We start from the raw sequence: 20,660 nt of genomic DNA on the forward strand, positions 1-20,660 counted from the left end.
AACTTGCCCTGAAATCTGAAATTCTCTCCATAACATTTGCCATCTGTGTTTTGCTAGACAGACAAGCTGTAAACACCCACATGTAGTGATGTTAATAAAGAAACCAATGACCCTGCATAGAGTCATTTCAAAAACAAACAAATAATAGGTCTTTCACACTTAATTTGTTAACGTCTATGAAGATGGTTCGTTTCCTTTGAGGAGACACTGGACCCGGTAATCACAATCTCTAAAGGGGCCAGTATACATCACGCTTCTTGAGACATTTTGCTTAGGAGCTGTTTGAATAATCTTGCAAAGATGTGCTCCTTTTAAAATCTGTATTCTACTTCTGTGGAAAACAATCAGTCTCCACGCTTTTCTTTCACTCCCAGCAGTGATAATCAAGCCAGACAAAAGTGAGCCAATTTTCCAAAACACTTTCATTCAAGGGTAAAAGAATCAGTTTAAACGAGGGAAGACTGAGTTATTACTGAAAATATGTTATGTTTGATGAAAAACAAAATTATGTTTCAACTCAAAAATGTTAAGAGTTTGGGCTCAGCCTGTCCCCACCCCCTGCCAAGTACAGTGACCCCTTGCCTGGCCCGGCCCCACTGTCCCTTGCTGTCCCCTGTGCTTTTGAAGAGTGTTAAATTATGGAAGCCCCTCAGGCCCCTTCCTGTTCCTCTGGACCTCTTATTTACACTAAAGTTCCTTGTTTTCGCAAAAAAAAAAAAAAAAAAAGGAAAAGAAAAGATAAGAAAATTAAGAGTTTAAAACAAAATGAATGTAAAAGCCTCGTAATTAATTCATCAATTTATTGAGCACTTATGATATGATACTGTGAAGGCAAAAAATAGTGAATTAAAATAATTTACTTTAAAATTCATGATGAATGAAAAGAATACTGTCTCCCTAACAAAAACTTTGAAAAAAACATTCACTTCAATTTCAAGGCAAAAACGGACTTGTTTTCTTTACTTGAGAACTTCCATGCTTATTTAAGTATGTGATTGGCCGGATGTGGGTCTTAACATTTGTGGATGTCCATGCATTTCTCTAAAACAAATGGTTGAGGAAATAGAAACAATGATGCTTAAAGAAACGCATGCACAGGTCCCTTTGGATTGAGGAACCCTTGAATCTCTGTGATTGGATCATCTGCTTATATGAAAGAATGACCAGGAATAACATCATTTCACTGAGTATCACGGGCCAGGCATTTCATAAACAGTATCTCTACTCAGCACGAGCATGCTGTTTTAGTGTTATTATCGCTAGGTTGAACCATACGGAATTGCCACTTTTGTAGGTAAAAAAGGGTCAGGTATTGACATACTATTATCCCCGCTGCACGTATGGTTTCAGAGCGGTTTACACGAGCAGTCCGATTGCGTATCCGATAAAGAGCTGAGCTAGGATTCAAACCCAGTATGTTTGACACCTAAGTACATGTTCCATCCAAATAGGGAAGGAGATCCCATGACTTCCTGCTATGGTTTGAATGTGTGTGTCCCTCCAAAATTCCTAGGTTGGAACTTAATCTCCAAGGCGACAGTATGTAAGAGGTGAAGCCCTAGAGAGGGTATTAGGCCACGAGGGCTTTGCCTTACAAAAGGGCTTCAGGGAACTTGCTAGTCCCTTCCATCAGAGAGTAAGCCTTCACCAGACACCAAACCTGCTGGCGCCTGGATCTTGGACTTCCCATTCCAGAACCATGAGAAATAGAGTTCCGTTATTTATAAATTATCCAGTCTAAGGTATTTTGTTACAGCAGCAAAAATGGACTGACTTTTCAAATTTTCATTTTCTGTGTTTTTAAGTCCTAAATTATGAGGGAGCAAATCATATGGGCAGAAACCTATGCAGATAAAATGCTGTGACATGATCACAACTTCTAGAGAATTCTGATTGTTTAGTGGCTGCTAGAACATGGCTTGGCTGCTAACCACCAGGCTTCCTTCCTCTATCAATTAAGTATTTATTATTCCCACGACGACCCAACACTGTTCTAGATGCTGTGGATAGAGCCGTGGACAAAACAGACACAAATCTCTGCCCTGAAGAAACCTACATTCCAGTAGGGAGAAAAGGGACAGTAGACAAATAAGTAAAATAAATATCTGAGATAATGATAAACACCAAGAGAAAATAAAACAGGAGAATGGAGAGTGCTGGATTTTGAAGGGATGTGATGTAACATAGAGTTGTCAACGATGGTCTCACCGAGAGGGTGACATTGGGTAACATTTGATCAGAGACTAAGAAAAAGAAGAGGCAGCAAGTCGCGTGGAAGTCCGTATCAGGACGTACCAGGCAGGGAGTAGTAAGTGCAAGGACACTGAGGCAGAAGCCTGCTTGGTGCGTCTCAGGAATGGTGCTCCTGATGCATGTGTATCAGGAGATGAAGTCAGCTGCCGAGGGGAGTATGTCTGGAGGGGCCTCTGATCATCGAGGGCCTCTTAATGGATTCTAATGGCTTTGCAGCTGTTGGCAAATGCAGAGAAAAGGCAGTACACGCTCTGACCACTACTGTGTGGAGTGTAGACTCTAAGCAGAAGGAGGTCAACTGGCTAAGAAGCTGTATCAATAATGTAGGCAAAAGATGATGGTATCTTGCACCATAGTGACGGCAGTGGGGTTAGTGAGCAGTAGTCAATTCCCCCCCCCCCCCAAAAAAAAAACAAAAAAAAATGTGCATATGTTGAAGAAGAAAGCAGTGGGATTTGCTGATGGACTGGATGTAGAATATAAGCAAAACTGAGGAGACAAAGATAACTCTAAGATGATGACCCAGGAGTGTTAAAGGAACTAGAAAATAACATAGTCATGTCAAATTCAGTTTTCATAGATGCATTTGAATACAAACATACGAAAAAGATTGAGATATACAGGAGTAAAGCAATTAAATAAGAACATTGCAGACTGCAATGACAGCACCATGGGGTGAGCAGGAATTAAAGGGGGATTGTTCTTGGGAGGCATTAGGAGGTACTGACATTGTAAAAACATAATTTAATCTGTAAATTAGGAAACCTTAGTATAGTTTTAAAATTTTCTATTCTAGTCTAAAGAGATCAAATCAACTATATAAAAATATTTGCATAATGCAAAGAGTTTCCCTTTGGTAGTGAAGTGCCCACATATATGTAATCAGTCGGATAATATGGATTTAGTTAATTTTATGACAGTAAAATAAATCACAGAAATCCCAATAACTAAATCAGTGTTTTCGTACCAACCAGGGTACTTATTTTTATCCTATTGATTGGCAAAATCTGCTCACCAACATTGAGCAAGGGAAAATGTTACCCTATTCCGTATCAAAAGACAGAAAGCAAGACAGACTACCTAATTCACCGTGCTTTAAGGACATCGTATTCACGTAGCCTGGAAGAAACTTTCCTTAACATAAATAAAATGACAGTTAATGTACTGGGGAAAGGCACCAGCAGATGTCATTTCATTAAAGAGGACATTATGTTGAGGGAAAAGATCAGCTTTTTTAGCTTCCGTCTATTTTTTCATATCCAGCACACAGTAGGTATTCAGTAATTTTTTATTTTTTTTTTAAATGAATGAATCCAAGTATTTCAAATAGAGGTCTGTTTGTTAGGAATGACACGTGTTATAGTCTCCTCTGAAATTTCCTCTATTTGTTTGCCTATGACTGTAGCTATATCCTTATGGTTAGTTTCTAATGCACACACTATTTCTTGTTTTAGTATCACCTCTATACTAGCCAGAAACAAAAAACTGGAAAAAAGAAGGCAAGCCACATTGTAGCTACCAGAAGGAAAATTGAACTTTTTCCCCAAGCTGCAAGAGTTTTGGAAATGAGAGAAGAATAAAAATGATTTAGGGCAGTTAGAGTTTTAGCGACCCCGAGGTCTAATATTGGGCTGGGTCCTTCAAGACTGAGCAGTGCACAGGAAACAAGCCTTAAAGGGAAAACAATAAAAGATCAAAACCCAAAGCAGAAATCTACCAGGGGAACTGATGTGAAAGGGGACAAGAAAAATCCCAATTTTTATTTAAATGAAAAAGCGGAATCTATGAGAAAAATCTGTTTTCTGTTTAAACAATAATTGGCTTAGTTAATAGAGTCACTTTATTGATATTTTATGAAGAATCTGAATTTTGTGTTAGGTGGGAAGTTACTGAGAGACTCATGATGTCTCTGGGGCATTCTGAAACAAAGAATTTAATTGCAGACTTGTCTAAACTGATAGTCGTTTCTGAAAAAGGTAAGATCTATCCGTAAACATCCATTCTGTCCAAGCTTCCCTCCCTCACCCACTCCCATCCTGCGCCCTGGTTCTGATGTGATATTCAGTAGTCCCACTGCCTCTATCCAGCCACGGAATTGAGTGACCTAACATCTAATTTCTGATGAGCAATTAAAGGTCATCTCTCCATTTCTTGGATAGACTAATACACCAGGAATAGCTTTAAAATTTCTCTGTCTCCCTGGCAGAAGAAGCGCGTGGATCCTAACGCCTGGCAATGTGCGTGGTCTTTGTGGAAAGGAAGCCAGGAGGTCTCATGGGATTTCGGATCTCTGCTTGTCACAGAGCTGTGACCTCCTAAGTCCCCTCTTTGGTTGCATTGCTTGATTTTACAAGTTTGCTGTACAGATGAACTGAGGTAAAAAAGAAACCAAGAAAAAAAAAATGCCCTAAAACCTTCTTTTAATGGTTTAATGATCTATATCTTTGAACTATTAAATCAATTCAAGTTCCTTGGTACGGCTCAATGTCCCCAGGTCTAGCACCTGCTACCACTCTGACTTGCATGTCCCTCTTGAGTAACATCCCAAGCCACCTGCAGGGCTTCGGCGCCATGCTTTGGTTCCGGGCCTTCTACCTGGAATGCCTTCCTCCCCTGTCTCCTGCTTTATCTGGTTAATAGTCCCTAATCCTTTCAAATTAAGCTCAGGAGTCACATGTTTGAGGAGTACTTAATGCTAAGATGCCCTGACCGTTAGAGTGTACGATCAGCAATCTGCAAGGACTTTGAACATGGCGACCCCACTGCATTCATCTTTGTATACCCAGTGGCTAAGGCAGCCCTGGCACCAAACAGCAGTAATAACTGCTAAAACTTATTTTTCTTTTAAAAAAGCTACTATATGCTCAACACTGTGAAAGGCACTTTAGATCCATTGTCTCTTTTAATTCTCAACATGTGAAAGTCGTAAATCATGCCATCATCCCCATTTTACAGATGGGGAAATTGAGGTTCAGGGACTTTAAGTAGTTCTGCCAAGCTCTCAGGGCAGGTGATGGAGCTAAGATTAAAACTGGTCACATTTAAATCAAGTCTCTCACCTGTCAAAGAGATATTGAACTTTCTCAAAGTAGATGAGTTTTTTAGAAGCTCAATTTTCAGAAGAAAAGCACAAAAAAAAGAAACGAAGTAGTTCCTCCTTTAATCTTTTCTCACCTCAAAGCTATTCTTAGGAAAGCTCAATTATTCAGTGTTACAGAACCCTGGAAACGAAAACTCGCAGCACAGATACGGGCAGAAAACGTGTGCCACTAAGCCTGTCTAAGACGTGCATTACGTCGTTCCCTGATGGCCCAAAACACCTCAAGTACAGGGATTTTAAGCCTGGACTCACAACACCTTTATGTTTTCCTTTTACCCAACCTTTGCTTCCCAATACTGTACTTACATCGTAGCCAATGCTGTTAAATTGATTGCTTGCATCAACACTCCAAAGCTTGGAAACATTAGGAAAGCTCCTTGTTGAGTTTCCCTTTCTGGGCTGTACACGCTACTGCAGTTTACTCAGGTGCTATTGATCATAATTCACTCTCTATTAGTTTATTCTGGAACACGGTCCCCATAGTCTATTTAGAATCAACCCATTTGCAATGCTCTTAACCATTTGTTGGTCTCTTTGCTTGGAACATTATCATGCAGAATCATCTTTGTCGTTTCTAGATTTGTTTCGCGGGCACAAGAAATGTGGCTAGGGTCTAGTTAGTATACCATACATCGTAGGTGCCCGCAAAACATTTATTGTACTAAGATTAATTTTTTAGCTACTTTAGACTTAATTTCTCCTGAGCAAGTCAAAGGTATTACAGCAGAAATCTACAGCCAAAAAATAAAAAATAAAAAAAAAAATTAGGGCCATTTCACCTACAAGAATCATGATAAAGACATATAATTTTACATAATTTATAGATATATTTATTGGCAGAAAATAATACAAACTCAGCAAAGGAGATGGTATTTTATCCATGTAATTATTTTATTTTAATAAATAATTTCAGAATTATATAAAATTCATAGTTAATGAAAACATAGCAAATAATTAGAATTTAACTTCTGGATAGAAATAAATGGGGTCAAATTAATTTAATTTTAGATATTAAAGTAATTTTTGTATAGAAACTTTAAAAACATGGAATATGAGCCTTTAATAATTCTCACTGGAATGTGTTTAAAGTACTATTTTACAGTTCAGTAGTGCTATGGATAACATTTTGGATATAGAGGTTAGTGGACACTATTTTTTTTCCAATTCTAATAATATTCTCTAAACCCATAGCAATTTATTCCCTTTTTCAACTTTGACTTAAATGTCTATGGTTATTTGAATAGTTTATATTATTAACATCTATATGAGTTTATAGTACATACTATCTTATAATGTATAATGGTAGATATTTTTAAAAATATCATAGGACCTCCTAACAGTCTATTAATAGTATTGCATCACAGTGGGGCAGGGACAAGCTTACAAGCCTATATTATCGATTTTAATACCTAAATTCTGCTGTTATGGGGAAATCTGAGCCACAGGGAAGTTGTACAACTTGTTCAAAGCTCAGAGCATAGATTCGAGATTCCAGTCAGACCCTTGTTTACATTTTATATTTTACAGCAGTGAAAAAAGAAAGAGTGATAAAGCTATAATCTGAAAAGATAAAAGAAACAGAGGAAGTAATAAAATATTTAAAAACCTACACACAACTTTACATTTAGCAGTTTATTAAACTGGACCATTTTTGTTAGGCAATGGGAAAAACCAATATATGACGGTCAAGTGGTGTCCGGCGGATGGGCATGCTGGAAGCTCTGACTTGGGTGGGGCAAAGGCAACAACGTAGCCTAAATATTTGTACCCCCGTAATATGCTGACATAAAAAAAATGGAAAAAACAAAGAATCCCTTTATGTAATATGACTGGTATCTCACGATTTGTAAAATTACTTCAGTCCAAATTTTAGCTCAAGGGCAAGAGTGAGATGAACAGACGTACTAAACGAAACCCTTGACACAGCCATTCCCCTTTCCACTGTAAAGAATAACGCCTGACCGCCTCCAGAAGAGTTAGGTCAGTGTGCTTAGTAATATAACAGAGAGCACACGTTAATAGTGTCAGCTGTTCTAGTCAACCAAAAAGGAAAAAGTTAGCAGAGGTGACCAGCAACTTGTGGTCTACAGCCATTTTTATTTCCTAAATTGACCATATGTCTCCTTGACCTGAGAATTTCCAGGTTCTTCATTCTGTAGTGTGAATACAACTTTTTAAGACTGTATCTTATTAATGCTACCTATAGCATTAAAGCCCAAGGTGACACTATTAGGTACGTCATCTTTCCAAATTATGGATTGTTTCTCCCAATTTACCTTGTATTTCTTTTCCTTTAATATTTCTGTTTTAAATATCCTTATTGTTACCATTCATTTTTTGCAATGTCTTCTAGACAACTGGCCTATAGAAATTGTAGTTAGGTACACTGAATTAGGAACATAAGAACACAAAACTGCAAACGCAACTGAAGCAGAAGGAACATTTCTGAAACAGTGTGAGGTGGCTGAAAGGAAAACACCTAGCTGCAAACGTGCGTTGAGTATGTGTGTACAGAAGCACCGAGACATCATGAGAAATGCTACCCATGACTCGTATGTAGCTAAAGGAACTTTGGCAACCAAAGTGAGTGGAGGTCAAGAATATATTAGGGAATAACATGAAAACTAGGATAAAAAGGGTGTCAAATACAGAATTCTGTTGATACTTACTTGAGACCACTGAAAGTTAAAGAAAAGTTATTTTTATACCACATCCTTGAATATAAATTGTTTTCTAGACAGGATTTATTAATGCACCCAATGTTTACATATTTTATATTACTTTTTGACTCACATATTTACAATCTGTTGTGTTCCCAAACTGTCAGTACTAGTTGTCATTACCTTCGTGCTTGAATATACCACGTTGTCCATAGTTTAAAATACATAAAAGAATATGTAAAAAAATTTGACAAAATCAATATCTGTTATTGAAATAATTACATGCTTATAAAAAGGAAATTATTTTTGTGTTTTAGGGTAGGTCTACTTCCTAAATCTATTATTTATTTGAGAGAAATATATTTATTTTTCATATATATATGACGCTCTGAGTTAGAATTTTCCATTTCTGGTTAAATCTTACCTTTCACATCTTCATCCTCAATTGTTGTATTTGAACTTTCAGTTGACTCCTGTTGAGAAGAAAACATATTTTTAAGTTGCACACCATGAACAGCATAATTCCTTCTTCAAAAATGGGCTCGTGATATACATTATCATGCAGAATTCTTCAGCAGGCTGTGTGCATATGCCGACATGCAAATGGACAAATAAATGAAGTGGTTTTTAACAGAAACAAAATACGTCAAATGCTGCAAACCTTTCACAAAGGGAGTACTCTGGTTGCCTAATCTCTGAAGCAGTGTAAATCTAGGTGATCTGTAGAAGCGGTGGAAGTGTGCAGTTTATTTTAAGAACTGTGTAAGGATGTGCTGGTATTATAGAGTCCCGTAAGGTATGTGTGTTTATGAGCAATTGAATACATTAGTCAAATGAATTCTAATCTTAAAATAGGATAATTTTATTCCCAATTAATTAATCAACAAATAGTACCTTCTTTGTGCCAGGCACTATGTCAAGCACTGAATTTGAAGCGTGTCTGCCTTACTCCTTAGTAGGGAGAGAAAGCATTTCATTGCATGATTCGATGAAGAAGCTAAGGATATTAAGCTAAGATGTGATGAAAGTATTTTTAAGAAGAATTTTCATTTTTGTCATCAGCACAATGAAATTATAATGAATATTTTACTTTCAAGGACTATTAGTTTTTTTTTCATTCTTTTTTAAATTAGAAACTGGCTGCCATTGATAAGAAACCTGCTTCCATAAGGAAAAGACAAAGATATTTCTTTGAAAAACTATAAATTAAGTTGAAGATTAATAAGCACACTTAAAAGTACACTGTAACTGCCAGTATTAAGATACATTTCTTAAAACGATTTGATAAATGTTTCCATTAATAATGTACTAACAAAATATTTTCTAGCAAAGAAAATATTACAATATTCATAAGAAAGATACAACTTTCTACTTGGAATGATTAAAGGCTAGAGCCAAAAAAAAAAAATTGGAAACAAACTTCCAATTAACAGCTATATGCTCAGTAACAAAATCAGGGTCCTTTTGGAGATTCAATATTTTAAAAAGTGATCAATTGCTCTAACTATCATATACGATATTTAAGCCAAAGGGACAAACTAATTAAAGATGTATCCAGAGTCTCCATACACACAAAACCAAAGAAAAGAGTCTTCATGCGTTTCTTAATGTGACCTAGTATTCAAATTTAAACCCCAAATGAAGGTAAATCCATGCATTGTAAAAATAAACTAATTTATGTAAGCAAGAAATACCATGCAGCAACTGTTACACGTGATATATATAGTGAGAACTATGGAAGTGTCCACTCCAGCAGTTATACTTGGTAATGCTATTGAAAAATTGTTCTCACATGTGATGGCCCTGCCTGCCTCAGTCTTCTATGGAGCTAGAACATTTTTGGTGTCATGACTATAAAATAAATCTCATATATAACAACGTTTCATTTTTTTCATTTTAATGATTTCAATATTGATCAACTAAATGTTCAACCAGAGAGGAAGTAAAGGAAAGATTTAAGACTTTCTAAGTCTTAAATATGGTTGACATGAGTACAGATGACTATACTTAATATTTGAAAAAAGTATAAAGAAGTATTTTCTCCTCCCCTTAGAGATAAAATAATGTATGGAAAGTAATAAACTGGAAATATGGAATATATTCAGAAAATATCTCCTTTCATCCTTTAGACATGTATTTAAGTGCTGTTATTTAGTTAACATGCTGTGCAAATAATTGGCAATGGATGGAAAACATTAGTCTTCTTTCAGTGTAAGTAGTTAAATATCTGTTACTGAAATGTCTATAACTCAACAACACACATATTTCACAAGAGGTGAAACTCCCTGATTCTCCTCAAATTCATGCCAAACAACAGCAATAGCGACACCAACATCATCATCATAACAAGGAATTAAAAACAAAAAACAGGAAACCACTTTCACAACAGAATAGGATGAAACTCAAAAGCAACATTAAATTAAAATAAACAAAAAAAAAACAACTATGAACTCAAGTTGATATTTTCAAGACAATGGAATGATATTGCAAGAAATTCTAAAATTTCATGCAGAACACGTCTACAGTACAAAGCACAAACAGTCTTGGGGGTAAAAAACGACCAGATGGAATTGCTTAAGATACACAATCATCTTGACATAAAGACTTCATAAATGTTTAGCCTGATTTCTGCTGATTAGTGTTAACGTTCATTTCTCTTTCAAGATGTCATTCATTTTTATTGGAAGGATGTGTATCTTTCCAGACACATCAGGTTCCAAAAGAAATGTGGTAGGAAAAGGGTAAGAATCGTCTTTCCTGTTTTTAGAGAATAAATTAATTTCGCTCTGACTCGTGGATGAGATGTATAATCTTGTGAAAGCAAGATGATGTTGATTCTTTCTGAATACCTTGTTTCCATCAGGGTTGTGGATTACAGTAGTTTGGGGCTCCTGAGTGAGAACAAAATAGAGAAAGAAACAGTTCGCATTGGTAAGTACATTCCTTCCAGTGCCAAGGACAGGGCAGAGTGAGCCGGCTGACAAAAGTCAATAGTGACAAGAGCTAAAGCGATGGTAACGGCCGTCAGAAGCTGCAGCGGACAAGATGTCTGATGAAGATCCCCCTCGGCCCGTGAGCTACGACCCTCCCTGGCCGGAAGCAGCATGCAAAGACCTTATTCCCCACCAGCACAGAGACAAGGCTTTGAAGTCCAGAGACAAGAAGAGGCACTCACTGTTTCACTAAGTCCTATGCCAGACAGAGCTTTTCTTTCTTCTTTAATGAGTTGTTAATGTCTAGCCCATAGAAAACTGGTCAAGGCCACTGGAGAGAAAATTCTTGGAGATGATCTCAAATTCTTTGAGAAGATGTTTTTCAGTTGCATTGCTTTGAGAGTTGATTATGGTGTCATTATAATTAATACACAGCTGAATACCCTTGGAAAATCTAGAACCATCGGACCACACTTTTAAAAACAACTATTCTAAAGAATGTATTTCAAAGGTCCGTAAGAAATTCTAAGGAACATTTAAAAGGTTCTAGCAGCACTAATCACATCATCACCATAATTTGAGGCATGTAGCTGTTAAACCCTGTGTTAATTCATATCTAGAAAACAATTTCTGCTTTATGGACTATACGTACAGAATATTTGGCTGTAAAGTCATGCTGTTCCATGAAGAAAATGTTATTTTTCCTATTGCTTTCTATCAGAAACGCAAAGAAATATTTCCAAGTAGAAAAGTAACACTCAAATAACTGATATTAAAAAAGATTCAGTGTCAGCTGTGATCAACATTGTTTTTTACTAGCAGATAAACTGCTATCTTGACGTGTCCTTCCTTTAAGCGTTTTTAAATGAAGCCTTCTGGTTAACCCAAGTGAAATAATCCCCTAACATTTTTTATTCATTTAAAATAACAGTAAGAGAATAGCAAATAATTGGAAACATTTTTTAAAATCATAAATCAAAACATTAAATAGTTTGGGGAAAATATTAGGGAACTCAGAGCACTGAATGCCAGTATTCAGATGCTGAATTTTAACATAACATCATCTCAAAGTGTGAAACTGATTTAGCTGTTCGTTGGGTGGATTTGATTGGAATGGACATAACCAGTTTCTATCGATAATTCAAAGTTCTATGCTATGCAATTTCATTCTTTGGATTAAAGTGAAACAGTAAAAATTTATTTTAAAACACAACAAACAAAAGCTTTAAATTATCCAGTGCCTCTTTGTCTCAGAAAGTGAGGTCGTACAAAGCCCTGTTGTTTTTTAATAAGAGGGAAAGAAGAACTCCGAATAAGGTCAACTTTTATGCTGTCTAGCAAGAATCCCATTAGCTCTCCTTGATGTCAGCGTTGGCGTCAAGAAAATAAGAAACCATTGTTTGCACAATCTAGAACTATCATCAGAGGAAGAGCTAAGAGCGACCAAAGCGCATTCTACTGTATTTCTAAGGCAGCATGCAACAATTTCAACTACAGAAGTCACAGCTGATTGGTACAATGTTCAACAATGAAATGAGGTAATCTCATGTTAGAAACACACTGCTTGACAACTATCTTAACAAAAAGAAAAAAAAAAAAGAAATGAACTTTTGTCATGTCTTCGAAAGCAAAAATAAAAACAAACAACCCAACAGAAGAAAATATTTATATATGTATCTATAAAGTGAAAGCAAATGAGAGAAACAACAACAACAACAAAAAAACCAGTAAAGAACTTAAGAAAGGTTACAAAGAGTCCAGGTATACCAGCGCCGGGGTAGGGATATTTTCTTTGGGGCTGGTTACCACGTTGGCTTTGTTGTTTATCTGTGGGTATGCAGAAAATAGAAACAGAGACGCCTTAAGCCCTTGGTAACCAATGTCCCCACACGCAGCATGTCTACATGGAGATATAGACATGAAAATAAAGGGCCACTGGAGAGGGCCGTCAAGGACACGGTGATGACTGATGGGAAATGATCACTTCTGGTGTCTGAAGGTGACACACAGGCTGGGACCATGTCTGTGACAGGAGAATGACAAAACGGACTGGGCTGCTTTGGCTGTGGCACCTTTGCAGACAGACCAAGGGCTGCTTCCGTGGAGCTCCGATCAGGCTCTGGAGTATGAACATAACCCTTTCTCATACTCTTCAACTTGGATTCTGTGTCCGGGCTTCCAATTGTTCACTGTTACGAACACATTCCTTTTGCTTTTTCATTTTATTCTTGAGCCTGAAGTCACACATAGACCATCTTTCTCTGGGGAGCATCCTTACTTTAGTAGGTATCCAATTAAAAACTTAGATCTCCTGATGAGATAGATGCAGGTGTTATCATATTTAAAAAAAATGGTAAGTCTAGGTCTCCTATAAAAATTACACCTTCAATTATGAATGAGGAAATCAAACTCTACTATAGGCTGAATGTAAAAGGACTTTTGTTTTGGAGGAAAATACTATGTGCTATTTCTATCGTTGAAGAATATATTTGGTGGACATTATTCCCTTGCTCGAAAGCCACATTGCGAAAGCAACAAAGAGGGTAAGTACTGAAATGGCCACAGAGGAGACTCTTTGTAGCCAAGTGGTGACCTGAAACTACAATTGAGCTTGGGTCTTAAAGAATCAAACACTAAAGAGTAATAATCAACATTCTCTTAAAACTCATGCATGACAACTTATGTTATGGTTACCAAACAATAATTAAAATAAACACTCATTTTCTTACACTTTATCATCCAGGTATTTTCTTTATATATCATTTTCTAAAGGAATACACCCCCATCATTTGAATATAAATGTATTTAAGGACTTAATGAAACATATACTGCATAAAATAAATGAATACCAAATGAGTATTTACAAGTGATGACACCAATTTAATTGTTTGTCTTTCGGGGAAGTCTATACTTTATGCCTATTTATCATATCGAAATTAGCACCGAGAAGAAGATAGAGGGCAACAGAAATTAATTTAGGCATGGAATATTTTGCTTTTCCCTTCACTCACATTTGTGTGATTTTGGTATTAGTATTATTTAAATAAACTGTAACACTGTGCTCCGTGACATGCAGAAAAGGAGAGAAAACTTTTCCATTTTCCTTTACTGGAAAACTCTTTAAATGTAACATCATCAATCTGTATTTTCCATATTTTCCATATTTTCTTTACATCAAAGTGAACAGAAATTAACATAAAATTTGTGCAACAGCCAAAAAGTGCTAAGAGGCAATGGAGTCCATGAAAGAAGGGTCACGATTCAGTATTTATGTTAGTGTGGGGTACAAGAGAAGGGGGAGGGAGGCACACGGAAATCGTTTCTTATTCAGGAGAGTGCTTGGCAAATCACAGCTGGCTTCCTGTCCAGTCATCAGGAGCACTTATGATTCAGGTCCCACATGCGTGCAATGGGCCATATTTAGCCTGTATCAGTGAATGCCAATGAAAGAGAAATGTTCTGAGATACTTTCATTTCTGATTGGAGATAAGACACTTGATTTCTTTTCTGGGATGTAGTTGCCAAGAACTGCTTTATTTTAGTGAGAATGTCCCACATGCACACCTATTTACACACACTTACCTGTACAAGCGCGCGCACACACACACACACACACACACTGCTACACATATTCACACACAGATACACGGCATGCACACACTGCCATCTCTTCCAAATGAAAGCCACTGTGTCTAGCTAAGCCATCCTTTACTGTCAGGGATGGGAAACATTGAGTCTGTGTGCCTCGACCATCACCTTCAGTCATGTTTAAATGTGCAGTTGAAAGCTTTTTGGTTAATGTAAAAATTAACTTAATGATCATTTTTTACTACGGGAAATCTTTTGGAGGTATACGTAGCAGGAATTAATGGAAAAAATAGTAAGAGAATTTCTAAGGAAAAGGCCAGAAGAACTCCCTTTCAAAGAGTCAGACACAAGTATGGGTTCAACTACAGCTGTCTTTTGAACATGGAAGAACTCTGCACTTTTGTCTGTGAATGTAATTATTTTATATTATGGAAGCAGAGTATTTTTCGTTTTCAAAAAAACTGAATTGAACCAGATTATTTATAGGATGCACAGCTGAATTACTCTTATGAGGCATGGGTATGATATTCCTATTTCTCAAGTGTTGAATTTATTAAGTTTTGAGGTTAATGAACATTTCCTTTAAAGGACTTAACTAGGGTGGGTCCATTGTGAGATCACTTTCACACTCTTTGTAAACTCCACGGTGAATGTATCGTGTGTGTCTGAACTGAGAATCGCTTCTATTTTAGCAACATGAACATCATTTTAAAAATAATCGTACAGTGTTCCTTCCGTTGTCAGTAAACAGACATTAATTAGGTCACGGTCTTTTTATTTTCAAAGAGAAAATTGGACTTCGTCCCTGTCAAAGATCAAATCAGTCTACAGCATATGGGTGTGAGCTGAACTTCTTACATACTTAAAAATTCAGTTTCAGAGAAAAACAATATGATGTGTAAGTGGAGAACTGTGTTTTTGTGACAGCTGACCAGTACCGCCCTGCAAGGGCCCTACACTTTCCCTACTGACACTAGCTTAGATCGCTAAGACTGTTTTCGTCCTAAGCGTGAGTTTCCACAAGAGGAGCAGTCTGGCAGGTGGAGATCCTCACCATCATCTGAACACTCGAGCTGGACTTCCTTTTCTGAATTGACCAGTCAGAGAGAAAGGAAAAGAAAAACACGTGACCGGTTGAATTTAAAGTATCAAAGCACGGAGTACAGAATAATTTTGTCTGTAAAGTGGAGCGTAAGTGGACCAGAAGAAGAAAAGTCCTGGAAATGTTTCTTTTTATATAAGGATAGCAGTGAAAATAAATTCCATAGGAACTCTGAGTTCTCCGTCACCAGACAGTACAGAAAAATCCAGGAGAGGAAAACACTTGGAAAATTAAAATACCGCATTTCCACCAACGTGCTGTTAGGAAAAAGGCAGCGGACACGAACTGTCATTATTGAAACCTGAATTGAATAAACTAAGCGGACGGAAGGTAAAATTACAGGGTGAGGAAAGCAACTGGCAAGTGGAAATGCCACCCTAATGGGAATACAGAGGTGCATGGCCACCAGCACTGGCCAAATTTCCAGGTTTCACACAGACAGGTGGTAGAGAAATGACCGGGCATGAAGATTTGAAGTGACAAATGATTTTTTATGTTAGATTTTCGATAGGAACTGACCACTTGACTTGGGTCAAGTTCAAATGCTGGAATATTACTTAATTCCCAAGAATGTTGAAGTGTTGATGAGGAATGTATGCATCTGCCCTTGGAAGAGAAAGAAAAGGATTAAAGAAATAAAACATTTAGGTGATTACTCTGGAAAGGTAACAAGTATCATTATGCAAATATAAGGTTACATTCCATCAAAAGCAAATCCCCTTGAAGCAAAATACAATCAGTAGAAAATAACTTGCATTCTTTTGTTTAGAAACCCAAGAAAATCAAAATATCCTGCTGTTATTTTTCTTGGAAGTTTTCTGTAAGATTTGTTCAGAATATTGACCTTGAATATTTCTCAATACCTTATGAGAGAAACATAGGAACAATTAGGGCCTTTACAAAAAATGCCCAAGTAGAGAAATTTTAGTCATTTGATGTTATATTTTCCATATCCAGTGTGAGTTTTTTTTAAAGGCTATGCACTTCAGCAGGGCTTCAAGAACATAGCATAACAATTCGCAAAAACATTTGGTTTTTATAGATTTGCAGGTCACCATGGTAGTTTGGGCAGAGAGGATGTAGACATTCAGTTTCCACAGGAACTCTATACTGTATAAGAGTGCTTTTTTTCATGGTTACTTACTATATAATCAGATAGAAAAATATATGTCTTAGTATAAATGTTAGTCATCTTTGTGTATTAAATTATTTCATATTTCAACCTGCATCCTTTATCAGGAGCTATAAAAAAATACAAGTTGCAGACTTAATTAAGACTTATATTTAACATGTAAAAATTATTCAACATCTGAAGTCAGAAATGGATTGGGAGCACCTGTCTCACTTACCTTCACTCCATCTGGTTTCTTCAACAAACTCTTGGCTGCTGCAAAATGAGAGGAAAATCAGCTTAGTGAGTTCTCCAGGGACACCCACAACCAGGCGACAAAGCAGTGAGGTCCCCTCCTACCGCCTCTGCTGAGTTACGGCCAACATGTGCCCAGTTATCATGGTCACACTCATGAGCTTACAGGACATCGAAACGCAGTATCCCTTTTCTTGGTTTGCCACAACAAATTTAGAATTAAATTCTTAAGGACTTCATTGGGTATGACTGGAACAGTTTGCCAGTTGTGTTACTGGGTGTTATGTCACCGTTGGTTGCGAAAAGGATACTGGAACTTTAACTGGACTATCCTTTTGTAATCCAGAAAGTTGGTCTCAGTCTCGGGACCCCAGCTGACAGATCGTATTACATGTTCATTCACACCACAAGTGTGGTGACCACGTCAGTTCCGCCATTGAAGACCCTCTTTCCAGAGGCTGAAAACTCATTTGGAACAATTTGCTCTGACTAAATAACCTCTTTAATATATTTCTGAAATCAGGCAATTTCAGTTTTACAAAAAAAAATATTAACTGTATTTAAATGAATTAGCATATTATTGACCTAGAGCAAATTTTCAAAATGCTTAGTACATGACCTTTAAAAAAAAAAAAAACGGCATTATGTATTCTTTTATACTTCGAAATCAGAATACAAAGGCTTCATAAACAAAAGCCTTTATGTTGAAAAGGTAAAAATCATACAATTTGAGACAAGATATAAAACAAAATGAAATCTTCAAATGAATCAGAGAAATCCTGAAGCATATGGTCAATTACGAAACTTCATTTTTTTTTTTTTTGGTGGGGAGTTTTTATCATTCCTTCTGTTACTGAACTTCTTTAGTGTAATTAAAAAGGTGAAGTCATCCCTTCAAAATATATTCTTATGAATGGGTACACACACAGTGAACAGATAATAGAACTGTCGATGACAATTAGGATGCCAGGTGGAGAATTCATGAATATGCAGGACAAATACACACTTATGATCCCATTTAATGTTAATTATGTATAATTATTTACGAATATCCCCAAAGAATTTGGCATCAGAAGTGGAAATACCTAGCTAGACTAGAACTGCATGAACATGTAATTTCCTGACATTCATTTGATCTGGCATGTTATTTTGACAGCACTTTGGTAAAATTTTAAATTTATTTAAAAGGTACAAAAAAGGTTAATTTTATTTAGTTTTTAGCAACATAGCTATTAATTTATTATTAATTGTGATTGTAAGAAATAGTTGCCTTAGCTATAGTACTGCTTGCCTGGAGCTAAAAAGCAACAGTAAGTACATCCCGTGGCAGTTAATAGATTAGGAAGCAAACTCAGAATAATTGGAGTTGCAACAGCAAGCAAAGAGAAGACAATGATTCAGGGTAAGCAGGGGTTTTGGCCTGGGCGATGCAGAAATGTCCCTGTTGGTTACTGGTCACCTTACCTCACAAGAAATACATTCCACATAAAGGGAGAAAAGAAAAAACAAAAACAGCTTTATAACCATACACTTCTGGACAAATTGCTTTAAAGAACATGTTCGGCAATGAAATAGCATGAACAGAATACCCAAAACTAAAAAGCAATTTCAAGTACAAGATGTTGTCACTGGCTCTAATGTCATTCAGTTGACTTGGAAGTGATGAATTGAAAACAAAGTTTGCTTTTCATGCTACGACATTCAGAAATGATATAAAATCCACATATTAGTCATGAGTTTTTAGTTCACAGGATGATGAACAGGAAAATGTGAGGTCAACGAAAAGCTTCCATGTACGGGTACGTATATGACCACAGGCCCAATTTATGCCTAAAGAGTGTATTTAACACTTCAACGAAATTTTAATTCTGGAGATTTTTCTTTCAAGTTAGTTTGCCATTAACAATTAATGCTATGTGAATTTATAACAACTGATGCTACCTTGGGGTGATTCACTAATTCCTGGGCCACAGTGATATCTTAATTTATTTGAATATAGTATATATTAGTTAATATTTAATGTACGGCATTGGACTCACATGAATGTCAACTATATTAAGCAAGTGTTTATAAAACAGGTGACTTGACCAAGGCAGCGAGCGACAAGGTTTTATTACACTAAACAAAGTGGACAACATACAAACAACTGACCGACACAGGCCCTCGATTTGTCGCCTTATTCATTGCACTATTATTATTGCTGTTGTTTTTTAGCAGCCTTTGGAAGGCCTCTTATGGTTTCACGTCATCTATAACTAAATGCAAAGTGGGGGAAAAGATGATCGCTTCATACCATAGTAAATAATAACTAGAAATTGGCTGAAGAACATTTGATGAGGATATAACGGGACATTACCTGATAGCACTATAACACCCAGGCTAAATACGTAGCAGGAAGTAAAATAAAGAATGGAAGAAATGCTAGATAATTTGACGGGGCAGGTCCCTGTTGTGTGAACAGCGTGCACACTGCAGCGGTAGCATTTGGGGCACTGAAGTTTGCCGAGCGTTCCAGTCCGAGGCGCCGGGCAGGGAGTCTACCGTGCAGCCTCACTGCGCCTCCAGTTCCTTCCCAGGCACAAGACAGCTCAGCATTTACAAGAATTTGACTGTTGGAAGCCTGGACCTTTGAGCTAATCTATCAAAAAAGCAGCCTCCAAGACTCAAATAATTAGTGGAAGCAATGCATCCTTTATCTCTGTTTTGGACAGTCACTCCTCCAGTAAAGAAGCGCCTTGGCTTCTTCTAGCCCATTATTGAACATGCCTATTTTTACCATGAAATCATTCTGAGAATGTTTGTTACCCTACGATAGTGCTCGGTGGGAGGTTCTCCGTAAATTCTTGACTTAGCTACCTGCGACAGCTGTAATCACTCTTACAGCAAGAACCTCGGCCTAGGAGAACGGGATCCTCAACAATGGTCTTCTTTTAAAAATCTTGCTTATTGGGACTCTCTATGAAAATGAGACAAAAATCCCTTATTCATAGTTATTACTTTGTGGAATTTCAGCTAATAAATTCTAGGCTCAGAATGCTGAGCTTAAAAACGAGGGAGTGCATGTTCCCACCACTTGCGCACACCCCAGCGTTGGACGGATGGTTTCCAGCCGTGCACCGGCCCCGACTACCTGCCGGAGCTGCGTGGGGCCCTCCCGTGAGGGGGGCAGGCTGGGGACCCAGCGCACCCCGGCGGATTGCTCATGGCAGCCCCAGGAGAGGAAGGAACCTGTGCCACACATCTGCCCCCTCTGAGCAACGGGGGTTTTTCTAATTATTAGATTTTTTTTTTTTAATTCCAAAAAGACAAAAAAGACAATTTAAAGAGGAGAGAGGAGCACGGAGGATCAGGAGCAGAGTTCTTAATGCAGGTACCTGAAAAGTTCCTCGTGGCCAGCATGGTTGTCAAGATGGCGCCCTGTCAGGGACGTAAGAATACAAAATCAGTGCCGCCCCTGCAAATCCTCTACCTCACACACACACGGTCTTGGACCACAGCGGCTTCTCCTGGCCTTGGGTTTAGTTAGGGGGATTTTGATGGTTTGTTTTTGTTTTTTGGTTCCCTGAGACGCACAGGCCCCGCGTGTGTGGGCCACACTCAGATTATCCAGCTGCCAGCTGTTCTCCACCGCGGGCAGGCACAGCCACGTGTCGCCGCG

General features: G+C 37.5%; 1 protein-coding gene across 7 annotated transcripts in view; it reads right to left on the reverse strand.

Moving 5' to 3' along the window:
- The window catches only part of CAMK2D (calcium/calmodulin dependent protein kinase II delta), a 210,055-nt gene that overhangs the window by 20,595 nt on the left and 168,800 nt on the right, over positions 1–20,660 (reverse strand). For 2 of the 7 annotated variants that reach the window (XM_045537382.1, XM_045537378.1), the window contains exons 12-15: positions 20,377–20,419; positions 16,986–17,023; positions 15,589–15,621; positions 8,438–8,486 (exon numbers count right to left, since the gene is read on the reverse strand). In XM_045537382.1, coding sequence (XP_045393338.1) covers positions 8,438–8,486; positions 15,589–15,621; positions 16,986–17,023; positions 20,377–20,419 — 163 coding nt within the window. Of the gene's footprint in view, positions 1–8,437; positions 8,487–10,862; positions 10,905–12,713; positions 12,774–15,588; positions 15,622–16,985; positions 17,024–20,376; positions 20,420–20,660 lie in introns of all 7 variants that reach the window. The other 5 variants (XM_045537383.1, XM_045537380.1, XM_045537384.1 and 2 more) reach the window with 4 other exon arrangements.

Source organism: Lemur catta, chromosome 26, assembly GCF_020740605.2.
Source record: "Lemur catta isolate mLemCat1 chromosome 26, mLemCat1.pri, whole genome shotgun sequence".
Taxonomy (NCBI): Eukaryota; Metazoa; Chordata; class Mammalia; order Primates; family Lemuridae; genus Lemur; species Lemur catta.